Raw genomic sequence first — 24,960 nt, 5'->3', positions numbered from 1 at the left:
GCTTATAGCCAGAAAGTTATGAAGGAATGTTTTCTCTCCTGTATAGAACAAAGTACGACTAAGTGTTCTCATTGCTATATAGCTTCATACCTTGTTTTCAAGCCTATCCTTTTTGCCCATTGTTCTAGAAAGTACTGGATGAATGCCAAAACCTGAGATCCTGCCAACTGCTTGTCAATAGTCGGGTTTTTGGACCTGATCTGTGTCCAGGGACCACTAAATTCCTCCTTGTCTCCTTTAAATGCAAGCCTAGTAAGTAATCCACATCAGGCAAATGTGTTTTTGTGTGTATTTTGTTGTTTGTTTTGGTTAAAATGCCACTGCACAAGGCTTTGCGTAAATCCGTGTGAAGTTTTGAGACTCTTAGATTAATAGCAAGTTGTTTTTTTCTACTTTACCTTAGCTCTCCATTGTATTTGCAACTTCAGTGTGCTTGCTGCCAGTTTAATGACCAGTGTAGTGTGACAGAGTCAGATGTCAGACAGCAGACTAGAAAAGAAAAATGATTTGGAATTTTTTTTAAAGAGATGAAAATGAAAATGTCATATTAGAATGATAGAGCTGAACAGCAAAAACAGATGCTTGGGCTAAGGACCCAAATGATGAAGAAGATACTATAAAAGGAATATGCAAAAAATGTTTAAGGAGGTAGGACCAAAGCTTTCAAAGGTTCTCTGTTGCTACCTCCCATTTATAGAATAATGGCTGGAGGATACACATGCATGGCTAACTTTATTACAGAATTTCATTATAGAATAACCTGTATTCTATGCAAGTAATTGACATTGATATGTAAACGGACAAATTCTACCTCAAATAGAATTCACTTTGTAAACATGAAAAAAGTGTAAGAAAGATTAAGGCAATCATCATGAGGTTTCATTTATTGGTGGTTTTAAATTGTTTTTCTTGTTGCTATTGTATATAAGAACAAGCCTCAGTAGCCTGGGGGCTCAGCTTTTTTTGGCAGCTAATCCCCAGTGTGTCTGAAATGGGTCCCAAAGAAAATAGTTGAATGATGATTTATGGGTAGGTTCACCAGCCAACTCAGAAATACCATCCCAAAACCAAAGGAGAAAGCACAATAGGGATTTTCTTTAATCAGAGCATTAAGATAGATATCATTGGTGGAATAGGAGCAGCAGTGGCAAGCAAACTGAAGGCCCAATTTATGCAGAGTATTGAAGTCAGAGCGGAGATACGGGAATGAAGTAGGCAGATGTTACTGTTGGCAAAGCACTGACACAAGAACTCCCAGCAAGATTTCCTGGGCTGATTATTAGGGGGAGAAAAAAATGTCTGAAATTTTAAATTTTAATAATCTGGTTTATTATCTTAGTAGGGGGTTTTTATGTATTACAATTAATGCATTATTAATAGTAGATGGACTTGAATATCATATAATTTTCTGTGTCATTGAAAATTCTTTTTATTAATCAAAAGTGGATTGTGATCCTGTTTGTTACTTTTATGAGCTGCTTAATATTTTTCCCACTGGAAGTGAGCTACTTTGAATCTATAATATTCTCAGTGATCTGAGTTTTACAAAAACTGGTCAAAAGTGTATCTAACAGGAAGTGCTGCCTTCAGAATTGAGGAACAGTCCAGTTCCAGTACAAGTCACATGATTTCGTGTGACAGGAAATTTGTATTTGTAGGTAAGATACCAATATTGTTAGAACGCTTGGCTGTGGAAAACATCCTTACTCAGGAAATCACTTGAGTGTAACTTCAGGTATGTTTTACAGTCTCCTTGCCTTCAAGGGGGCACTTAAGCAATTGCCTGAATATCTTAGTTTTTAATCTATTTAGAAATATTGTTGAAATATTGTTGCTGTGTCTCTGCAGAGGTTTCTGTTGTATTCTTACCCTTGTCTTACACCACTTGGGGATTTGTTTCTGTTGTCTGTACTTCCTCTCCAGCAACCACGAGCACAGCCATACAGTCACAGTGCCAGCTTTAGGTTGATCAGCCCTTGGGTCAGAGCCTCTGTTTTCTCGGCATGATCCTCATGGTTGCATGCTATGGCAGATGCTTCTGCAGAATAACAGTCTGCAGCAGGTCAACTATTTTTTAAAACCACTCTTTTTAGACTTGAACTTGTGACTGCTGATTAACTTGAATGGAAGAAACTGGACTATTACCAAGAACATAAACCCATTTTTTTATCTGCTCTATTGAAAAATTTGAGAATGGCCAGTGTTAGGTTAATGGTTAATGGTTGGACTAGATGATCTTCAAGGTCTTTCCCAATCTAGATGATTCTGTGATTCTGTGAAATGAAACAATAATGTTTTCTGTATTGAATAGATAGGAGTTTTTTCTCTCTCCAGTTCCCCTAGCACCAACACCCACCCTCCACTCACAGGGATACCACTCAGTAACAATAAGGTTTCCCTTTTCTCCTGCTCAGCTCAGGAACCTCCTTTTCCTGTTTTCACATTTTTGAAGGACAAAAAAATGGAGCAGAATAAACTCTTCTCCCTGGCCTTATCTGCAGTAAAAATATTTGCCACCATACCTAGACCAGGAAGACTTGAGTGGTAAAATGCTGCAAGCATAACGGCTGCTTAGGCCAGCAAGATGGCCTTGGCCAGATGGTAGATGTTAACCAGTTTCCTTAGGAGGGATAAACCAGGCTGTCTGGAAGACGATCTCACTGGCTTCCCCACCGCTGTGCTGAGCGTGCGTGCTTGTGCCAGCTGAGAAAGGGAGGGGGTGTATTTTTCTCAGGCTCCTGGTTCACATCGCTCTGTCAGTAAAACTTTCAAATGAGCCTGTGCTGGATAGTCACGCCCAGGGAAACCCACTGACCTTGGTGGAGCTGTGCAAATACAGCCAAGAGCACCGTCTGGCTTCGGATACATAGCCCGTCCCCGTGCCTTTGTGTCTTCCATTATTCAGTGCTCGCTCAGTGCTGTACACAGTGGCACTGGGTGATGCCAGCCATCCCTGTGATTGATGAGTGGTCGGAGGCTCTCAGCACTCAGGCGGGCATCTGAAGTTAAGCGTAGAATGCAACATTGTCCTGGGGAGAGACAAAAGGAAAGGACGAGGCTTCTCCTACTGAGTAGCAGTGGAAAGCAAGCCAGGAAATCATATGGGAAGGAGGGAGGCTGTTCCACAGGGAGAGGAGATTGGCAAAAATTAACTTTTTAATGCCTTTCAAAAAGGAGCCAGAGGCTTTAGGTAGTCATGTGGGAACAATTCAGTTGGAGGAAACACTCCACTTTGCTATTGGCTTTGTCTCTGGTTATAATAGTGCCACATATCACTTGCAACAGAACTTGCAGAAAAGCTGTTTTCTGTCATGCTGCTATTTGCTATTAACAGTCCAGCTGAGTAATTGCCTCATGCTACCATGTTGTTATTTGCTTCTATTTTAGCTGAATACAAAACCAAATCAGCATGTGAAAACCAGGAACTGAAACTCCACTGTCAGGAGTCCAAGTTCCTTATCATCTACTCTGCCACCTATGGCAGATTGGCACACGAGGAGAACGTCTGCTCGACAGAAGTGGAGCGTGTCCCCCGCTTTGGTATGTTTTTGTGCTGTTCATAGACCTTCTCCAGGCAGGTGACAGAGAAGTGGGGAAAAGAGATGGGGAGAAAACTTCAGGTACAAGAGCAATGACATTTTGAAAACACCAGTGATTGAAATAGAAGAGATTATTTCTGAAACTCAAACAGATTGCCCAGTGTGAGGGAGAAATACAGAGTAGGAAATGCAGAAAAGTAATAAAATTTCATATAGTTAATCAGTCCTTGGTATGACTAACATCAAAACCTCTAGTTCTTGGCCATCTTTTACTTAGGTGATGTATACTAAATATCAGCTGTTTGCCTCTCTTCCTCATCCGACTTCTGAGAATGATTAGGCAATGCGAGTGTCATGACACCTTGTCTTACTGTTCTTCTTACCTTCTTCTCTGATCTCTGTTTATACCAGCTCTTCCTTGCTTTAAATGCAGACAGTAAGGATAGGGTTCATAGGTCAGGGTCCATTGCTTTCGGTGCTGTTGTATGACCAGACTCCAGGACTGTGGTGGTATACTAGAAAATGAAATGTGCCTAGGACTTCTCTCTGGCACCAAGTCCATCAGACAAGAATGCCCTATGTATGTAGTAATAACTCTTAGCTGCCAGAGCAGGACGACTGCCTGCAAACTGCTTCTTGGGGCTGCTCCCTGGCCTGCGCTAGCTCCTCAGATGTGATAGGGAGTTGCTGAGAGGATGCTCTTGGCCTGGGCCACACAGGTGCAGGGCCAAATGCCTGGCACTGTGTTGCAGTGCCAGAAACATTCCCTCTCACTGCTGATTTACTAGTACAGGTGCAACCCAATACATATATATATATTAATATATAATGTCACTAAATTAATAATTAATATATAAACAATATATTATTGTTGCTATAATATTAATATTACTTTGGTCAGATTGTGAACATTTACAGGCACAGATTGTTCCCTTCCAAATAGGTTAAAGAACCCAAAACATCATAGGTAGCGTATGGTCTGCATTGATAACCAGTCATTGACTTCACTGTATAGTCTCAGCTGGTGTATGATTAATGACTTATGACTCACTTTTTATCACTAAATATTTAAATTTATAGTATCATGTGGTTGTGGGGGTCCTTGATGCTTGTATGAATAATATGTTCAAGTGGCTGACACAAAATATATGAAGGTAAATTTTCATGCCACGGAGCAGGCCAGCACAAGATAGGTGTGCTGTTCAAATCCCTTAATACCACAGAGGGAAGGACTTACATGACTGATGCCAGCCCTCTGAAAAGGCTGAACTTTACTGCTAAGAAGCATGCTACAAGTAAAATCTACAAGAAGCATCCCTGAATGTCAAGAAAAGATCAATAATTAGTCTTAAAAGCCATTTGTCTGCAAGACAATGTGTCTATTTAGTTATATAGATATTATTAAAAATGTATTGGCTGAAAATTGTAATCCATTCTTAGACAAGAATCTATTTAAAATTACGAGGTCTGTGTTTCACACTGTCTGTCTTGTGTGGTCATTCGCACAGACTTTACCTTTGCCACCTTCTGTGGAAGAAACATTTTAGCAGGTTTCTGACAAGCCCGTATGTCCTTCATGATGATGAAGGTGTATGACACAAGGCAGAGCAGAGATAGCTCAGTTGATCAAGAAGGGTTGCCATCATGCTTGCTTCTTGCATTTCATTCACCTCCGGAAATCACTCACTCACCTCTAATGTCAACACTTACAGTTCACAGATCAGAATATTGCAAACCCTTCTTACTGGGTAAAATTTCCCCGTATAAATAGAGAAAGAATTTGCAACAGCAACAAACTCTCTGCTGTGGCCCCCTGCATACAAGCACCTCTTGAGCAGCACACTGGCTGTTGCTGGTTTTGTGTTCTATAACACAACCTAAAACTGTGATAACAGGAGAGTGTGTAAAACCTGAGACAAACACAAGGTAGATCTGTAGAAGGTAGATCCTTGTATACATTTCCCATTACTTAATGAAAGTGCTTGGCCTTTTTCTGCATGGTACCACTGCAATGAGTATAATTTTCAAAAGCACCTATGTGGCTTGGGAGTACACATTCAGTTATCACAAAAGACTTAGCACTTAGGAGACAAATCCAATTGATTCCAGATCTATCCATCTCAAGTTCAAATCTTATTTATGTGGTTATTTAAGCATATACAGATGTGAGTGGGTGCATGATTAGACTCTTTAAATATCTGTATACCTTTCAGGGAAAGCAATGGTAATTTGATGTCAATGTGATTTTAATAATTTGAGACAATTTAAAAAATTTACTTCAGCTGCTCTTCATTCCTGAATCACAGTCCGCATACTTGTATATGTTTACACCAAAAGCTAAATCTGCTCCAACACACATCCATTGCTGTGTGTTGTTTTTACCCACATTTGTGCATCTCAGCCTAAAGGCAGTACTTGAGCCTTTCCATTTCTTTCACTGCATCACAGTGTCCTAATGGCAAGCATAGGAAGTCTCTGTGGAGCTCAAGAGTTTTGCATCTATCCATACCTGATATGGTCCTGCTAGGGGTACTGGGTATTGAGTTAATTAGATACTTCTCTAGATTTTGGTGACCTCATGTTACATGTAATATAACTGATAAGCAGTTAATGACAATCATCATCTTTGGACTGAGACACATGTATTCTGAACTATTGCTTTTCTGACAGATTTTTTAAGCTTTGCTTCAGAGGGAACACAGGAAAACATAAAATTTCTTTAGTGTAAAGGCTCTTCTCCATATAGGAAATAGAGTATATAAATCCACCTCTGGTACTGGTGATATCTGTGTGGCCTTGGAGCACCTTGTAGGATCCTGAGCCTCAGCTCAACATTTAGCATGACTTCCTCTTGAAACTAGTTTTCTGAGCCAGTTTAGTAATGTAAATTAGGTGCCATTTTCAGTACAGAGGAGAAAGAAGAGCAATGGCATCATTGTGTCATTCTTGCTAGATAAAGCCTTTATATAGTAGAGTTGTCCTCTGGTCTGGTTAAGTCTTGCTTACCCTAGACAATGGGACAACTTTAGCACAAGACAAAGCCAACTAAAAAACCCATACAGGATGGGTTAAGGGAGACATAGATTCAAGTCCTTGTTCTGATTCAGATAAAGAGAAAATTTGTATCTGGGTAAAGATTTGAACTAGTGTGAGTACAAGAAGCTCTCTAACATGTACCACAGCTGATAAGTCAACACTACTTCAGTCCTGGGACTGATACCTTACTATATGTGTAACTTGCACCTTGCATTTCAAAATGTCTCTTGCTATTGTTAAAAATGACTCGAAACAATAAGCTGTGCTTAAAACAACTCATCTTGCTCAATGCAGATTGGGGAGGGGAAGGATTTTTTAAAGAATGTGAAATTTCCATATACGATCACTATAAAACATTTTTCCTTTTTTGAATAACTTTCATCATCAAACTGAAATAGGGTGTTTTTACATGTCTCTGGTCTTGCTCTCCAACTTGTCATCAAGGCCATTCATTGTTAGGAGTGGTCACCATTGCCCACTTCAAAGAACAGTGAGTAAAATCTTGTCTCCCAGCATTTTAGGATATTTTACCTTCAGGAAGTTTCTTCTGCAAAGTAAGCCCCTATCATAAGTAACAGAGCTCATTGCAGCAGAGGGAATTATCTCTGTTATAAGATCTCTGGATCATTGCAGAAAAATAAAAAACTCCAAGCAGTGTCCTGCTTCTGCAGCTGTTCAAATAACTGGCACTGTTAAGACTGTACAGACTTTACAGAAAGTAACTTCCCTGTTTTACTAAGATTATCAAAAATTTCACAATAAAACAAAAACTTTTTTGGGTGCAGTTTTGTAGCAGATGGTTCTGCTTAGAGGAATCTATTGTGTCTAGCACCAAAGCATGAAATCATTGCAGTTCATTTCTGTGTGAGTTGTTGCCCTTTCTGACATATTATCTCTTTTATATTTGTACTAACATGTGAGTGAGGAAAGAGAAAATGTATTGGCCAAAAGAAGTTAAAGAGTTGTGCCAGAACAGGTTACCATAGAGAGTACAAGGAAGATTCAGATCAACAAACACTTCTCAAGCTGTAAATTACTCTTGTTAATACATGAAAGTACTTGAAAGAGGGCTTGGTAGTGGGTCGCCTCTAGCTGCAGCTTGCAGGCTAGAACACTCAAACGTCCTTCCCAGAAATTTCACCTGGATGTGCATTGGCTGGTCAGATGTGCATTGAGCACTAATGACCAGCAGAGCCCTGAATTACATGTCTTCATTGCTGGAAGGTAGGCTCCAGCACAGCCCTCTCTTTTACCTGTTTCCCACTTTTGGGAGGTTGAGAGGGGAGGTGGAGAATTCAGGTACTGTCATCACATCTTGCACCATGGCATGACATACCCTGGAGCTGGGTTTTGTCCTAATCCCCTCTTCCCAGTGAAATGGCATTCAGCTATGAAGAAGGGATGTTAGCAGGGCAAGAGAGATTTGCAAAATCCGGTAGGTTCCTTCCAGCCCAATAGAGTGTCGTGATTTTGTTATATAACAGTATTTTGTGATACTGTGCTTCCTTCCCCCCCTCTTTTTTTTTTTTTTTTTTTTTTTTTTTTTTTTTTTTTTTTTTTTTTTTTTTTTTTTGTATCAGTATTGCATACAATTCAAAAGGCCTACATCTCTTAATCACTAACAGGGATTGAAAATCTTTTGGTTTCTTTCTCTTACTAAGACATGTATCATCTTAGTGTGAGCCAGTCCCTTGTTTATATCTGTTGAGAGCAGATGTCAATGAAGTAAAGGTACAAATGACTATAGGCAGATCTGGAAATGCTTACACACTGAAGTTACTAGGTTCATGCTAGCTATAGACTTCTAGGTGCCATAAAACACAAACCATGTAAGTTGGCCAAAAGCTGGGAAATGCTAGATATTGAAGTAAAGACACTTCAAGGCACACTTAGTCAATTAACAGAAACACTGAACCCAGTCCTCTGCTGGGGGAAGAAGCAAAAGCCTGTAGCTCAGAGGGGCTACACAGAAGGTGGCCAAGTCACAGAATCACAGAATCATGGTCCTTTTTTGACTGCAGGTATCACTGCTTCAAGGCCAGTGGGTTTGCCCTTCCATTCCTGAGCATCATGTGCGTGGCTAAGGGACTGATTTCAAACACAAGACCTGTGGGCAGTCATGCAAGTGGCATGAGTGGAAGAAACCTGAGGCTGCAGAGCAGTTATTTTAGTAACCAAGCATAGGAACTCTTCCAGGAACACCGTGAAAGAGCAAATGTGCTCCAGCTGTGAAGGCAGAGGGATGGGGGAGCAGGGGAGATGCAGAGGCACTGTTCTGTAACAGGACCAGGGCTCAGGGATGTGGGGTAGGCTCACATCTCCCTTTGCAGCTTTTGCCATTAGTGCCTTGCCACTTTAGGTGTGGGAGATGACAGTCAACTGAATTTTATGGGTGCAAAAGTAAGAATAAAATTGTTCAATTTTGCTTCTACCACAAAAAACCTTAAGTCTATGTGCAGACATCAGATATGAAAAGTTCCTTGTCCGTGTCAGCCTGAGCAAACTGGGAAGCTTCGTAGGTGTTTTGGACCGCAGAAGGTGCCAGTAGGGACCCTTGACCTCAAAAAATCTTGTCAAGACAAAGCTCCCCAAAAAGAAAAGTTGTTCAAAGCAGTGGCAGGATGAGAAGTGATTGTTTGAAGGGAAGAAGAGAGCAGTCACCATTTTTAGAGTCCAGTTAACTTTCTGCTGATGTGAAAAGGGAAGGTCACATTTGGCTGAGCTGCTATTTGAAGTTGCTTGAAGCACACTCGGACGCACATCACTTCATCCATTAATGTTTTTACTAGCAATTCAGGGGTTTTCTTGTGTGCAGGTTTTTTTGGCTTAGATTTTTGAACTGTTTGGAAAAGTACATTTGGCACTCAAGTCTAGAACAAGCTAAGGAACTCTTGCCTGTGTACATGCAGACCCAAATGGTGCAAGGCAAAGCAACAAGCATTTGAGTAGAGGGAGTCTGGTCCCTGCTGTTGTCAGTGAGCATGGAGCTCCACTTGTCTCTTGTCCTCGGTGTTCATGCTGGCAGATGGCTCTCCCACTCTGTGCATATGAACGTGCAAGAAGGAGAGAGGGACCATGGGGCGGGGGTTGTGCAAAATATTTACAGACTGAATTCTGAGCTCAGAGCTGCTTGTAAATAAAACCAAGCAATGGGCTAATCTCATGCAGGCTTACAAGGGCCTCACAACAGCCACTGCAGTGAGAGGGAGAGAAGAGGGTGCAGCGTTTCAGAAAGCCTTGGTGCTGTATTCACTTCTAAGGAATGGCCTATGCTGGCAGAAGGTAGTATTCTTACCTTATCATACTGCCTTGTTTACTGACAATACTTGGACCTGGAATAGAAAGGTACCAGCAACACTTTTCGTAAGTGCTGCTGATCATATTATGTGCGTTTGCTAGAATCAGTGGTTCAAATGGCCCTTTTCTGATGCATAGGCAGGACCCTGTGTGCCATGCTCTTGCATAAATTACCATACTATTATGGTAACTTTCTTTAGGAGTCTGCAGCCTTAGCTTTCTCCAAACTCTGTTGTTTTCCCTTGTCAGTTCTTATCCCCAGAGCTGATATTCGGGCTCCACAAAGCACAAGCCATCCTGATTTGGTAGTGTGAAATCTTTGCTTTCAGTTGATTTTAAAAGCAAGCTCCTTATTCTTTTGAGGGTGGGCACAGCCCAGAAAGCATAAAACAGCATAAGCCAACAGTTTGGGATGAAAGCAAGAGGCAGCTGGGCTCCAGTATTGGAGTGACAAATTGTGTAGGGTTTTCTTTTTTGAGTGCCCTTGGTCCTTCACCAGCATGTTACGTCATGCAGATCTACATTTGATACACATCTCCTACCCACCACGTCTTGAGGCTCACCCTGTGCATAGTGATGTGGGAGAAAATAACAGTTAGTAATGTTTGGAGAGGGTGTGACAGGACGCCGTTGCCAGAGCTTGGCACAAGATACTCAGGCCAGCTCTGGCTGCTCCATCACCTGCAGGTCTTGTGTGGCAGGGTGGAAAGAAAGGGAGGGAAGGCTCCTTCTGTCTGAATTGAGAGAAGTTTTAAGAAACCAGAAGACAAATTGCTTCTCATTAAAGCCTGCATGATTTATGGCATGTCATTTGCATGCCAAAACTTTCCTAAACAAAGCTAATTAGGGAGCTGAAAGCTTTTGCTCCAGAAACAAGGCTTTCTACTCTTAACTGTTAAATAGCTGCAGTCAGATTTGATAGTTTATTACTGCATTAAGAACCTCTTCTTGACACCCGTATCTCTATGCCATCCATATAAGTGTCTGTTTCAAAAGATCCACCAACAGTCTTGATATGTAGCACGCAGCTATGGGAGAAAGGCGTGAAGAATGGAGTGTTTTCCCAGCTTCACATCACTGCCTTTTCTGCCACTGTTGGTGGATGCCACCAGCCTTCTAGCACACTGGGAACGTGCCTTTCAAAAGGCAGTTTGTTTTAAATGTATGGTACCAATTTAGAAAGCCCCGTAAACATATGTGGAGCTCAAGTATTACTTAGGTATTCAGAAAGAAGACACATTGTGTATTTATGTTCATCTACTGATTGGTGATTTCTTCAGGACCATTCATTCTTTTGCTCAAAATGCAGCACTGATGGAATCCTCTCCACATTCAGACACTGCAATAAGGTGTTTGACCAAAAGAAAGCTAAGTTATTCCTAGCATGAGCTCTACGTTGCTGCAGCTGGATTGCTATTAGACCCCAAGCAAGTTTGTTTGAAACTAGCTTGGACATCCCTTCAGCACACAATGATTCCTCTGACTTCTGTGCAGAACACTTCTGTGATGTCGTCTTATCTGAGATTGTACAGACAAAGCTGCAGACATTGAAAAAGTGGCCTTCAGTACCAAGTATACAGAATTCTTCCACGCTGAACTCATTGCTCAGCTGGCATCATAGCTGCCAGGAGAGCTAGAGGGGAGATAGCAAGGAGGCACATAAACCAGAGAGAAAAAAAAGTGAATATTTTTTTGACTGAATCACTAAAAGCCAAACTATTGTTAGACCACAGGAAGCTGTTAGGAGGGGGGTTTTTTATAAGTCTTTCCAATTAACATCTGTGGTGTCCTGCAAAGGCAAGCCAGCCTTGGTTTTCACCTGTGACACCAGGCGAGCCTTAGGAAATTCTCAAAAAACCGGCCTGCCAAGAGCCCACAGGCATGTGATGACTGGCTCCTCAGGCAGAGGAGCCAAATCCAACATGAATATAGATGATAAGGAGCTATTAACTCCCACAGAAACATGAGCAAACATCCACCAAAGGCAAAATGAAACATGTACTCACTGTATCACTGAATTTGTAGAAAACCATCAGCACAATGGCCTCCTGTTTTTTAAGACACTGTGAGTAGCTTCCAGGGCAGGAAATTTTGTAGAAAACATAATTCAGTTTGCCAGATTGCTGTTGTGTTCCCAATCATTCATTTATGAATCATCTGATAATTCCTCCTGATATTCTTCAGTTGTTTCTGTACTTGCCAAAATAAGCTACTTGGCTGCCTAAAATGTCTACCCAAATATATCCTTACTCATCTAAAATTGCCAGGGAGGGAAACTAAAATGGCTCAGTTACTTAATCAAAACCACCCAGTGTTTTAGGTCAGCATTCCCTGCCTGTCCAGCAGCCTCCCAGGACATGTGGGCATTAGGATTTTAGGTCTCTGAAAAGACAAAGGAAGAGTTGCTCTTCCAGAAATCCATGTCCAAAGGTAACCTGTGAGCCTTTTGCCAAACAAACAGAGCAGACCAGTATCTCCTGATGGCTCTGCTCAAGTACATGACTTATTTAGTGTTTGTGTCAGGGCATTAACTCTTTAAATCTGTCCCATTTTCATATAGTAAATGTCAGTCTTCTTTCTTCAGAACTCCAGTCTAAAACCTCTTATTTATTTTCAAACAAGACTGAGGAACCTTTGGAATGTCTTTGCAAACACTGTTTCTCCTTCCTCTATAGAGGTACAAATGAGCTTCAGCAGTTGGGAGGTGACAAGATGCTGTCCTTGTCTGAGCTTTATTATAGGAAGAAGGAAGAAGGACTGTTTTAATGCCCAGAGAAATACGTTTTCAGACCTCTAGAGTGTCCCTGCCTCAGAAGACTAGAGTGAGAAATAGCCGTCATCCACAGAAAGAACACTGCTGCCTGGAAGCAGACAGCTTCAGAAAACTCTTACTTACTGCAGACTTGTAATTTCAGCATACTTTCTGTTTCGAAAATGAAACTAAGAGGAATTTTTGCTTGGTGGCTTGGAGTTTAGCACATGTGGATTCCAGGAGTTTAATCACATCTAGAGACATTTTTTCTTGTTTGAAAGCAGATTTTTTTAAAGTTTGTCTGACATCCTCATTTTCCCACTCAAATAATTTCTGCATCAGTGCAAAATCCTGCTAATCAAGTTTTATTCTTTTATAAATTGTGGTAGAAGGGTACATCTTGAATAAAGAAATCCCAACTCCGAGTGTAGATTTTAGCAAGGCAGGTTTTCACACACAGTGCATGTTTCTTGCTCTGAATCTTGGGAGAAGTTCAGCAATCTGGACTCTTTTCATCTGCACAAAGTCAGGGGTAGTTTAGGCTGCTTTGAAAATGATGTGAGTTACCTCATGTAATTAGGGCATGAAGGCAGTGCAGTGTAGATGCGTTGAGGTTACTATAGGCATGCAAATTTGGCTTGTTGTGGCAGCCTTACTAGAACAGCATGGAATTTGGTATGGGAAGAAGAAGCCAAATGTTGCGCTGGTTAAATATTGAACCCATTTTGACCTCTTTGCCATGGCAGAATGGCTCCTGCCAGCGACGGGCCTAATAAATCAGAAGCTACTTTTAATACACTAACGTTCCTTGTAGCCCTAACTGTTGCAGCACACAAGAATTGATCTCACCTAACTTGAACTGAAATCAGGCATACAGTGAAATTATCTCAATAACCCAGGGACCAAGAGAAAGACTTGCAAACAGAATTGCATCTCCCTTTATTTGCACACTCATCTTGAGATGGAATAGATGGAGAGCTATTTGGATGTGCTAATTTTTTCCAAGTCGTCATGAAGGGAACACAGAGGCCTTGTACTGGGCGCCTTGTTTGGAGCTTGACATAAATGTTAGTATGCACCTGAAAGTCAGCATGAGGTAGGTAGCTTGCTGCGAGTTCACATTTTCATTGCACCTGACTGCCTTGCATTGAGAAATCTTAATATTTAATTCTGAAATCCTGCTTAGGCAAACATAAGTCTGAAATAAATAGCAGATTTATATCTCTAGTTGTGCATTTAGCAGCTATCATTTCTGCTAACACCAGTGTTGTATATTTATTGTATGTATTTTTCTTTCAGATTGTTTGTCTTACACAGCGCTAGAAGTTTTATCAAAAAGGTGTCATGGGAAACAGAGATGCAAAATTGTTGTCACTAGCCGGGATTTTGGAAGTCCATGCCTACCTGGAGTGACAAAATACCTTAATGTCAGCTATGCATGTGGTAAGAGCAAACGCATGATCGTTCTAAAGCCCTCATTTGACAGACACGCGCGCACACACACAGACACACACACACACGTGTGTGCACAGTGACTTCCTAAATCTCCCCTTCCTTTTAACATAAGAAGTCTGTGACATAGCCATACAAGAACAACCAAAATAGGTGCACAATCCCATGGACAGGCGTTAGGGTTTTCGCCGTAAACTCGGGCGTTAAGGGTTTTCTTCCTATAAAAATGCAATTGACGGTAAAATATAAAGTATGTGTTTTAATATTTTGAGAAATACTATCAAAATAAGATTCTGTTCTACAGAATTCACCCACAACAGAAGAAAAATAACCTGGCATTGCCTGCCATCAGTGGAGGTAAAGCAGTCCAGAATAATTGAAGCAGTGTGTACAAGCCCAGTCCTGAAATCTGATTCACATGAGCACACCTACAACCTTCAACCTTGCAGACGGATTTCCTTTCTCATGGGCAAAGTCTCACTAAAAGTAAAGGTTTGAGGTTATACATCCCCTGCAGGACTGAAGTCTACTTCAGCTCATTCCTCAAAGAGGGAACAGTTTTCCATATACTTTACCACAGACTAATATATTTACATAAAGGGAAAGCAGAATTCCCTACAATATTTTTTTCTCAAATGCAAAGGCTGTGGGACAGCAAAGTGTAATATCGATGAAGGTAAGAGATTGCAGAAATGTAGTGCCTCATTTTTGGTATTGCACATTTTTAGGAATGGCTGCACTTTTCTTATGCCTGGAACTGATTTCCTCAGGCGCTGCTTTCTGCTGCTGGCTAGCTGTGGGGTGGAAGTGTGAGGGTCAGGGGTGATTGTCTCTCACACTCCTCTGCTTCAGCCAGAAGATGTGTTTTTCACCAAGTTACCGCTCTGCTTACTGTGCACCGCTTCAAAGCTGCCAGCCCTGCTCCTTTTTGGCTCTTTCTGGTCTGTAGGGAGTCACAGCAGTAGCTCCACAGGGACGTATCATAGAGTCCTTTCGCTGCATCTCTAGTGAGTAGTGGTCAAAGGGCACAGGTTATCTGAGACGTGCTTTTGGGAACAGCAACGTAGGATTGATTACCAGATCACCGTGTACCTAAAGATCAGAGGAAAATGAGTTCTGACTGCTTCCTTACTGCCATGAGAGATTTTCTTTTTCAGTCTCCATCTGAGTTAATTGTCAGGTGAGAGGCATTGCAGTAATTCAGCTTTATATTTGTGAAGAGAGCTGGAGATCTGCCTTTGCACTAATACGTTGTATTATTGTGCATTTGCCTTCATGCTGTAGTAACTTTATGAATGAGTTAATGAGATTCTCTTTAATTAGAGTAAGGATAATTATAACAGACTGTTCTTTCTTGCATATCTGTGTACTAGAAAACCAGTGTATGTTTGATTGCTGTGATGTTATGCATTCTGTTATTTAGTGAAGTGGTTTTGCAAAAACACGTGGGTAATAAACAGTGTTCTTGTGTGTTGCTGGCACATTTTGAAGACTTTTTCTTCTGCCAAATCCTACTGAGCTGTGCAATCTGAAGCATTAGCCAATGATTTACAGGTCTAATTATTTTACAGATCATCTAGTGAACATGGGAAGAGTTTGGGCATATTCCAGAATGACATTTTACATTCTTTCCCCTCACTAGAAGATCCCTGCTAATCTGATGCTTCCTAAGATAAGGTAAATAGGCCTCCCTCTGAAGTGACAGGAGCACAACAAGGCAGACCACATTCTCCAAGGGCCGTGCCCCACTTGGAAGTATATCCATCATGGTCAGGAATGTGAAAGAAATTATACTTCCCACCTCAGTGGCCAGCAACCATTTATGGATAGCGTGTCTGGCTGCATTTTTATTTTTGCAGTTAATTCCTGCAAGTGAAAACTTAGCAGCAGCTGGGTGGTGCTAGTTTCTCACAGTCCAAATGCCCCTGATGACCTGCTCAGTATCATCTCATGTCTGCATGAGGTGACATCTCCTGGCTCTTGCTGGGGCTGGACTCCAGGAGCCCCCGACAGCTCCTGATGCCCTCTGTTGTATCTGCACTCCCTGGATGCCATTCAGAGTCTGTCTGTGGGCTGCCTTTGGCAGCTTGTGGTAGGTGACTGACTCCTACCCTATTTGACAAAGTAGTGCTGGCACATGCTGTAGTATAGATGTGATTATCTTGATAAAAATTCCTTGTGCTAGTACCAGTTATTCTGTTCAGCGACCTGACATAGCCTATCGTAGTTAAAGTCCTCATGTCTGAAATGAAGCCATGACAGAAATTAACAATGGAAGCAGTCAGGAGCTTTTTTTGTCCGTCCCATTTTGAATTAAGCACCCCCCTACAACAGATATCTGAATGGCATATTAAATAGCTGTTCAAACCCAATAGGAAGCTATGGGGAAAGGATTCAGTCCTGTAGCAAGCAAAGCCCTGGGAAGTTCCCACTGGGAGGGGAGCAGGAGGAATATCAGAACAGGTGAAGGAGCCCCTGCCTGGGCACCAGGCCATGCGACAGGAGCTTCTGGTCACACAAAGGCTCTGGGAACGGTGCGTCCTCACAGGACGTTGTTCGTAACACGTGCACATTGTTCATAACAGCCAGGCCTGCAAATTCAGAGTGCAGTCTGAAAACAAACCAACCTGCTCACTGTCTGCCTCATGCACCAACAAAAATATTCTGCCACAGGAAAACAGTTAAGAATTACAATGAGGTACAATCCAAAATAGAAATGAGCTAATTCTCCCCTATCTCTGTTGGCCTCATTGCAAACAGGAGTTAAGAGTCCCCCAAAAATTCCTTCATCAGGAAAAACAGCTATGACTTTGAGCCCACACACAAACAAAAGTTCTGCTCAGAAAGAAGTGCTATTTTTAGTTGTTTTTCAAATGAAAACTATGCTAAGCCGCAAACCTCAGTCTCCTCTGTTCTGTTTAACTTTCCTTAACACTATTGGCAAATGTTTCTATGCGGGATAGAGGTGAGCTTCATACCTGCAAATATTTTTTTTTTTTCCCCTTTCACATCAGTCTGAAAATCAATCAATCTGCTTTCACATAGTACAGGGAACAAGTGACAAGATCTGGGTATCTGAAGGGCCCATTCACAGAATATGTGAACTCTCAATGTCTGCACGATGCACCTGCTTTTAGGTCTTTTAATTAAGAAAAGTGTGAAAACTTATCAAGGGAAAAAATTAATGAAATGAGAAGGATGCAGCGCACTCCCACCCAGCACATTTCTTCCCATCCTGTGACCATCTTTCTCAGTGGCCATTCGTCTCAGAGGCTTTGCAGGGGACGTCACACAAGACTTTAAACATTTCTCTGAGAATTACAGTGAACTATCCTCATCCAAAAACAGTATCTAGATGCGGTTTAACATCTGACTAAATTCAGGATAAGTTCAGTTTATCTTTAATTCATAGGCTAATTTTGTCTCCTGTCCACTGGTTGGCACACCCCTTGGGGGGTGGAAGACAAGGGGGCAGAAAACAAGAGGGCAGGTCCCCAGCACTGATGTTTCTGGAGCTCCACACATACAGGTGTGTGAATCCAGTCATAGTTCCAAAGCTGCCGTTACTAGTCCCTAGCAAGAAGTCACAGCGTTGTGTCTCCCCTTTGGTGTTTTGCTCATCTTAAGGTGAAAATTGCTGGCTCTCTACCTGTGCGTCCCATCACTCAGGCTCACTTTGCCTGACGCTCTTGCCCTTGTCACCCTTCCCTGCCCACCCCACCTTGCTTTCAGTCTTCTTCCCAGTTACTTCATTGCCTTTCCCACCTCCTTTTCCTCCCTGCCAGTGCTCACCCTGTGAGCAGCATTCTCTTTGCCACTGTCCCATGCCAGAGCATCCAGTGCTGTGCCTCCCGGTGTGCCTGGTTGGTGGGTGGTGGTGGAGGGAGGAGGGTGTGTCGCTGGGCACAGCCCTTCTCCTGGGCTGTTTGCCAGCCATCAGGGTTAGCATAGAATTATGTTAGTAAAAGTCAAGGCAGCACAGCAGGCAGCGGCAGCAGCCCTGTCTGGGACTGGCACAGGGGGATAAGCAGCACAGCTCTGCCTGGGGCTGCACCACAGACCACCTCTGCAAACACTCCCATGCTTCAGGCGTGAGGGAGCATCTTGGGGCCACTGAGGAAGCTCAGGCTGGCTGCAGTGCCGGGGCCAGGCTTGCACACACTGGCAGGGCTGGCACTTGCCCATGCTGCCTCTGGGCACAGCCACCCACTACCATCCCTTCGCTACCACCATCAGAAACCCAGTTAATAAACCCAGGGCTAGCAATGGGACTGGTAATTAACTGGGGATCTGGTTCCTAAAACTAACAGTACACAATTTGTCTTTCATCTTTTCAGTTCCTAAATTTATCCTCACGGCTGTCAACCCCCCAGTCACCGATAAGTCTTCCGTCAAACAAAACGATGGTATGTACCATCAAAAACAAATGCGGTTTTCTGCTTTTTGTCTTTGAGATAGGACGTTTTCCCCCTGCAGAACTTGATCTGAGGGAGGTGGGATGAGGTAGCAGAAACCCTGCTGAGGCAGCTGCTCCTCCCCTCAGAGGGCAGTGTGACAGGCTGGGAGCAGGATGGGACCTGTGAGCACCGTCCTGCGGTCACAGCAACACTGCGGCGAAATGAGTGATCCGTCCAAACGCACAGCCAGCGTGCTGTCTTCTGACTTTGATTGAACCGTGGGGAAAGTAAAAGTGAAACTGCAGTTGTTTCAGGGTGAAGAGTCTTTTAAGAGTTATGCCAACACCTGCTCTTCTTAAAGGCAACAAATTAATCATGTGGGTAAAGTGTATTTGCTGTCATCAATAACACGAGTGTACTGCAAGGACTGGGCTGTGAAGTTCATTTGAGAGCTGTGAAGCTTAATGAAGTAAAATTATTTCAGAAACCTTAACAGGAATAGGCAAGGGGTAATAGATTCTTTTAAATAAATTTGCCATTTTCTAGATAGTATTTTCAATACTTTAGTTATACTTTATTTCAATATTTATTTTATTTATCAACCATTGTTTGGTCTAATGTTCTGCAAGGTTCCTACAGCACAGCACTGGCCTGCCTGTGTTTTAGGTGGACTTGTTAACTTAAAAGTTATTGGGTGAATATCAGTTTAGTAGCTTCATCATCTATGATTTGATTGAATTTGCTTTGCCTCCTCGTGTCACAGGTGTTGACCTTGATCCAAAGGAATCAAGACTTCCAAAGAAAGATGGAATTATTGTTAGCAACTCCTTGGCTACATTTGCATACATTAGAGGTAGGAGAATGAAGCAAGATTGTTTGGTTCATTAGATCATGGCATTTTGGGAAAAGGGAAGATCACCTCAGAAGGTCACAACTGGTAATCCCTTGTTTATAGTAACAATATTATTACAATGTAATCATAGTCTTGTGGATGGGACAATCGCAGCATAATTGTTATTTATAGAATATTTTCCATCTTGAAGGATCCAAATGCTTTTAGAGACTGCAGCCAAGATATTTTTTAATGAATATTTTCAATGGGGACTGTTGGTTGTTCAGTATTTTTGAAAACCTGGTCCTGATTGGGGAGCAGCACTTGAGACATCCATTTTTGGAAATGTTGGTTTGCATACATATAAGGATCATCAAGGAGCAGTTCAAAAAAAAAAAAAAAAACAACAAACAAAACCCCAAAAAAACACAACCAAAAAAACCAGCCCAAATCCAGCTGTCTCTGGTATGGGACATGGCAGGATTTGTGACCTAGCATCACTAAGGCAAATTTTGTTTAGGCAAAGAAATCACCAGATCTTGAACACCACATAAGTCACAGATTGTGGAAGTGAGCAAAGACTGATGCTGAGAAGCGATTCTGGAGCTAAGATTGCTGCTCTTCTAGAAGACACCAAGAACCACACAACTGTCAAGCATCATCCCACAGCCGTTGCAAGGACTTCCCCCACCAGCACAAAGGGCCGCAGCCTGCCGTCACCGCGAGACAGGCTGTCCCTGCCAGCAGCACCTGGCTGCCCCCAGCAGCTCTCCCCAAACCCTCAGGCCCCATCGCCCTTGAGACCTCCTTGCAACACCCTGAGTAGCCATGATTGGCTTTTACAACCCACTGAGAAAGGCTGTTTCCACATCTGTCTCACTTGTTGCTATACTGAGACATGATCTCAGACTATGTCAAGGAAGAAAAATGTTCCTTACCCAGCCTGGCCTGGAGATGCTGCCATGGCTCTGCAGAGCCCAGAGTTGCTCTTCCCATGCCCCCTCTTCATGAGGGTAAGGCCCATTTTGGCAGGATGGCTGGAAAAAAAAAAAAAAAAAAAGAGTATGCTTCTGGTAGCTGGTTGAGAGTGCTAATAAGTTGCTAATAAAAAGATGGGATAATTTTTTTTAATAATGTTACTAAGAGGCTGGGATTTTTGCACCGTAATTTGAAGAGGCAGAGACAACAGCATTCAGACTACAAGTGCAGGGTGGTTTCAGTGACAGAAAATGCCTCCCCCCACTCCCCCATGCACACTGCTCTGTTATGGCTACATAATGCAGCGCATTTTCGAAATGGCAGCTGATTTTTTTTGTGGCTAGGCTTTGTCAGAGTTTGTAAAGTGTTTAAGCACTGGCTTTCTGATTTCAGATCATCCTGAAAGAGCTGCTCTCCTGTTTGTGTCCAGCGTTTGCGTGGGATTAATCTTCACGCTGTGTGCATTGGTGATCTGTGTGCCGTGCTCGAATGACCTCCAGAAATTGCACAGAAAGAAGGAGCATTTGGTGCCAGAAAGTGACAGAGCGTATGAGAACAGTGAAAATGAGGAGGAGGAGGAGGATTCCTCCGATTCAGACATCCAGGATGAGAGAGTGGGACTTTACAGACCTTCTTACCCAGGTTATAATTCAACAGAGGCAGCAGAACTGGCTGAAAGGATAGAACGCAGGGAGCAGATCATACAAGAAATTTGGATGAACAGTGGTTTGGATATGACACCTCCTAGAAATATGAATACATTTTATATTAACGAACAATAAATGGCTTATTTTGGATGACACCCTAGCCCTTTTTATTTTAAAAAAAGAAATGTACCTTCTGTGAAGGAACATTTGTATCAATGCATATAATTATTTGTAAAGTAAGAAAAAATATATGCAATAAAAGGAGAGTTTCAAACCCTTGACTGTAAATGATTCTGTGAAAAACATTTACAAGCTTTCATAGTTTTAAGTTATGTTATGGATGACATTTCACTGTAATTTGGGATCAACTGCCATATGCAGGTTAAGGAATATTAAAAAATGATAAATATTTAAGCAGCATAATATGGAGAAACACCTTCATTAGGTTATGGCACTTGTTACCAGTTAGTGTGTTGCAGCTTATAAATCACATAAGAACTTGCTCTAGTGATGAGAAATGTATTATTAATAGCACGAGCAGGACAAAGCAAACACAGGTTCTTGAAGCTTTCCTGCTGTTTTCTTAATCCAACATTTCCCTAATAAATCCCATTGCTCTGGTAACAGTGATCCTGACTACAAGGGGGTTAAATTCTGCTCACTTGAGTCTGAGGCAGTTAATTAAGAAGAGAGAAGGGTCCCTCTCTGGGCTGGGAGGTCTGGAAACTAATTTATAAAAAAGTGCCCAGTATTTCAGTGAAAATTTTCACGGTTTGAGAATTAGTTTCCTTAGCAGCGGTCCTCTTGATTGTAGTGCAACAGCACCTGAAGTCAGGCACACTTTGGCATAGAGAGATTTCACAGTACCTCTCCAAGTCTACCCCTTCTTTTTTAAGGCACGTAGCCACCAGATAAGGCCAGCCCCAGGAAGAAAAGCACTGCTGAAGCATGGACATAAGGGCAAAAATCAATCTGCATTTGAGACCTTCAGTGGCCTGTTGTTAAGGAAAAGATGATCATCCAACCATCAGAAGATGCCTGCCCGAGATGTAATTCTGCTGTTACCCAGGCTGGCAAATTTTGTGAAACCCAAGCTTGAAAATGGCTGCTTTTATAAAAGACTCTTTGAAGTTGACACATACTAAGAGCACTTACTTCTGAAGTGAAATGCTGTGTTGATTTTTCTGATATTAAATCATCGTTTAGAGCCAACACTTGACTGAAGGCTATATTCTCAGGGTTTTTTTGTTTGCAATCTTCACTTGAAAAATTCAGACTAGTCAGATTTGGTTTCAGTAAGACAAAATTAAATCAGAAATGTATCTAAGTTGAAAGCACAACCTTCCTGTCCTTAAATAGAATGTATCCAATATTTTAACTGCAGTCCATAGGGAATTTACTGAACAAAAGGAGGAAAAATGTCACTTCCTATTGGTAATACTTCATGAATCCATTGTGCTTTCCCACTCAGATGCTGTGTGTCTAGGTAGAGTGAAGTAGTATGAAACACTTGGAAAGAAAAAAAGTGACATGACTTGTCATTTCCTACTTATACAAAGTTGGATTAAGCATGGGAAAACATTAAAGGGAGGAAGGGAGCTTGCTCAAATGACTAAGGCGCAATCCCATGCTCAGCTGGAAAAATCTTAGCAGCAATTAGCATCCTATCAGCGGAAGGAAGAGAGGCTGAGGAGATGGACGGCAAGCTGAGGTCACCCGTGGCACTGGGAAACTGTATGAAATGCTTGGCGCAGCCCGGGGGCCTGGCCGCCCGCCCGCTGGGCCTCGACTCTCCCTCTTTCCAATAGAAAGTCATCACAGCCTGTGCCACTGCATGATATTGATGAATAGGTTTGGTCTGGAAAGCCCTGTGCCTTTGTCCCGAGGGTGGAAGAAGGCAGGTTTTCCTTTTGCTGGCCCTCTGGGTAAGTGTGGGACAGCTCTGGTCAGGAGCTGGTTTCTTCCTTCTGACTCATGGGGGCAGGTGCCACCCATTTCCCTGTCAGAAAGAGAGTGATCTACATCCCAACAATTCCCCCTGCTGATAGACCATGCTAGTAAAAACATGGAGCCTTTTCCTTCTACAAAGAGGCCATCATTCAACTGTAGAGTGGGCTCCAACGCACAGGGCTGAGGGCAGGGGTTCCTGGGGGCTGTCTCTTCCCAGCGCAGGGTCCTGCTCTGGCTGTCTCCCCAAAATGATGAGCCCCAGTCAAACTTCCTTCTGAAAAGCCTGGGGCCTACAGGCCAGCTGATCTCCAGGTGATCTATTTTTAGAAGTTACCTGTCCTGTCACCTGTTTAGAAGTTAATGTTTTAATTCACTAAAATTGCCGTATTTTATTTCCTCATTTTTTATCTGTAAGCCTCCATAGGGTTTTAGTCCTGAAGCTAACACCATAACAACACCTGTGAGTTAGTCTTTCCACCAGACTTTCACTTTGCTGAAGCCTGTGTACATTAGCATGTCCTAGGGCTGGCCACAGAATCACACATGGTTGAGGTTGGAAGGCACCTCTGAAGGGCATCTGGTCCAACCCCTCCTGCTCAAGCAGGGCCACCTACAGCAGGTTGCCCAGGAGCCTGTCAAGGCGGCTTCTGAATATCTCCAGGGATGGAGACTCCACAGTCTCTCTGGGCAACCTGTGCCAGTGCTCGGTCACCCTCACAGGAAAAGTGTTTCCTGACATTGAGGGAACCTCTCGTGTGTGTTTGTGCCCATTGCCTCTGATCCTGCCACTGGGAACCATAAGTCCTTTCCCTGTTGTTTTGTTCACTTCATCCATGCATGTCTTCCATCTGACAGGCCTGCTTTGGGGTTCCCATCTGAAAACAGGAGTGTTCATTCCTGGTGATGAAGCAACCAAAGTGGCAGCAGATCAACAGAAAGCAGTTTGTAACTTACAGGTTAGTCCCTTCCTTGGAGCAAAACACTTTTCCGAAATCCCAGCAATCTCATCTATTTTTACAATCCTGGAGGGAAAAAATCCTTTGTATTAAAGTGAAGATTACCAATTTACTTTTCTGTTACCTTTGCACAGTTGCCTTTAAATGACTTAACAGACCTGATACCCTCCTGATTTTCCTCCCTGCCTGCCGCCACAAGCTGCATGTGGGCAGTAAAAGATATCTGCAGGTGCCAGAGAAGAGCCCGCTTCCCAATATAGAGACTTTCACAGCCTCTGGGAATGTATTTCGTGAAGAAAAAACAAGTGCTTAATAATGCATCCCTGTTTAAATGCATCCTCAGACATGGTGACAAAGCCCAATCACAAACCCCAGCACCAGGAATAACTCAGCAGGGCATGAAAAGCAGCTTTTGCTCCAGACTCTGAGGTCGAGATTCACTCAGGAACTGTTCCCTTGACAGAATTGCTTGTAGTCTGAGTTTGGGTTGCTATTTTATTCTTTTTGCATAACCATTCCAAGTCTAGTTGGGGAAAGCTATCATTAGTGGTTCACCTTGTTCCCAAATGTTCACAGCAGTCTGAAAGTTAGAATGAAAACAAGCAAGTAAAAACCTGACAAATGAACATTGAATTATTTCAATCTTTCTGAAGAGACATCCTCTGCAGAAAAAGCATCCAGCATAGAAACCAGAAAATTAATGGGGAGCATACTTACCTGACCCAAGCGCACACAAATCATGATTTAATGGGAAAACACAGCATATGCCAATTAAAGAGAAACGGTGTGTACAGTGAGCCAGGCTCTTTTCAATGGCATGTCTGCTTTACTGGGACAGGAGCAATGGTAAGAAGCAATTTGATTTGGCTAGTTATTAGTGGGATGTGTAAACTGAAAAATCAAGAAGCAGAAATGCTGTAGCCTGTATCTACTTCATTTCCAGGCTAAGGGCAGAAATATCGTTGAGGAGGGTGCCATAGGGCAGCAGCAACACCATGGGGAGGCCATTCAGGGCTAGCAGCAGGATGAAGTTTCAGCAGTAAAATCCTTGTGGCTGCCCAGAAGAGCAGCCCAAGAAGAAAATATTACAAAGATGAACTTGCAGGTTGTTTGGCCATAACTAT

The 24,960-nt window shown here is 42.5% G+C and overlaps 1 protein-coding gene across 2 annotated transcripts in view; it reads left to right on the top strand.

Annotated features, from left to right (window-relative positions):
* EVA1C (eva-1 homolog C) overlaps nucleotides 1-21,204 on the top strand; it is a 39,571-nt gene extending 18,367 nt beyond the window's left edge. For both annotated transcript variants that reach the window (XM_026856657.1, XM_026856648.1), the window contains exons 3-8: nucleotides 129-252; nucleotides 3,388-3,540; nucleotides 13,924-14,067; nucleotides 18,414-18,482; nucleotides 19,237-19,326; nucleotides 20,677-21,204. In XM_026856657.1, coding sequence (XP_026712458.1) covers nucleotides 129-252; nucleotides 3,388-3,540; nucleotides 13,924-14,067; nucleotides 18,414-18,482; nucleotides 19,237-19,326; nucleotides 20,677-21,065 — 969 coding nt within the window. In that variant the 3' untranslated portion in view covers nucleotides 21,066-21,204. The remainder of the gene's footprint in view (nucleotides 1-128; nucleotides 253-3,387; nucleotides 3,541-13,923; nucleotides 14,068-18,413; nucleotides 18,483-19,236; nucleotides 19,327-20,676) is intronic.
* Nucleotides 21,205-24,960: the final 3,756 nt, after the last annotated feature.

This window comes from Athene cunicularia (assembly GCF_003259725.1).
Source record: "Athene cunicularia isolate RWA chromosome 1 unlocalized genomic scaffold, athCun1 chr1_part1, whole genome shotgun sequence".
In the NCBI taxonomy this organism is placed as follows: Eukaryota; Metazoa; Chordata; class Aves; order Strigiformes; family Strigidae; genus Athene; species Athene cunicularia.
The sequence above is the reverse complement of the archived record's forward strand: the minus strand, read 5'-3'. Positions and strand labels throughout refer to the sequence as shown.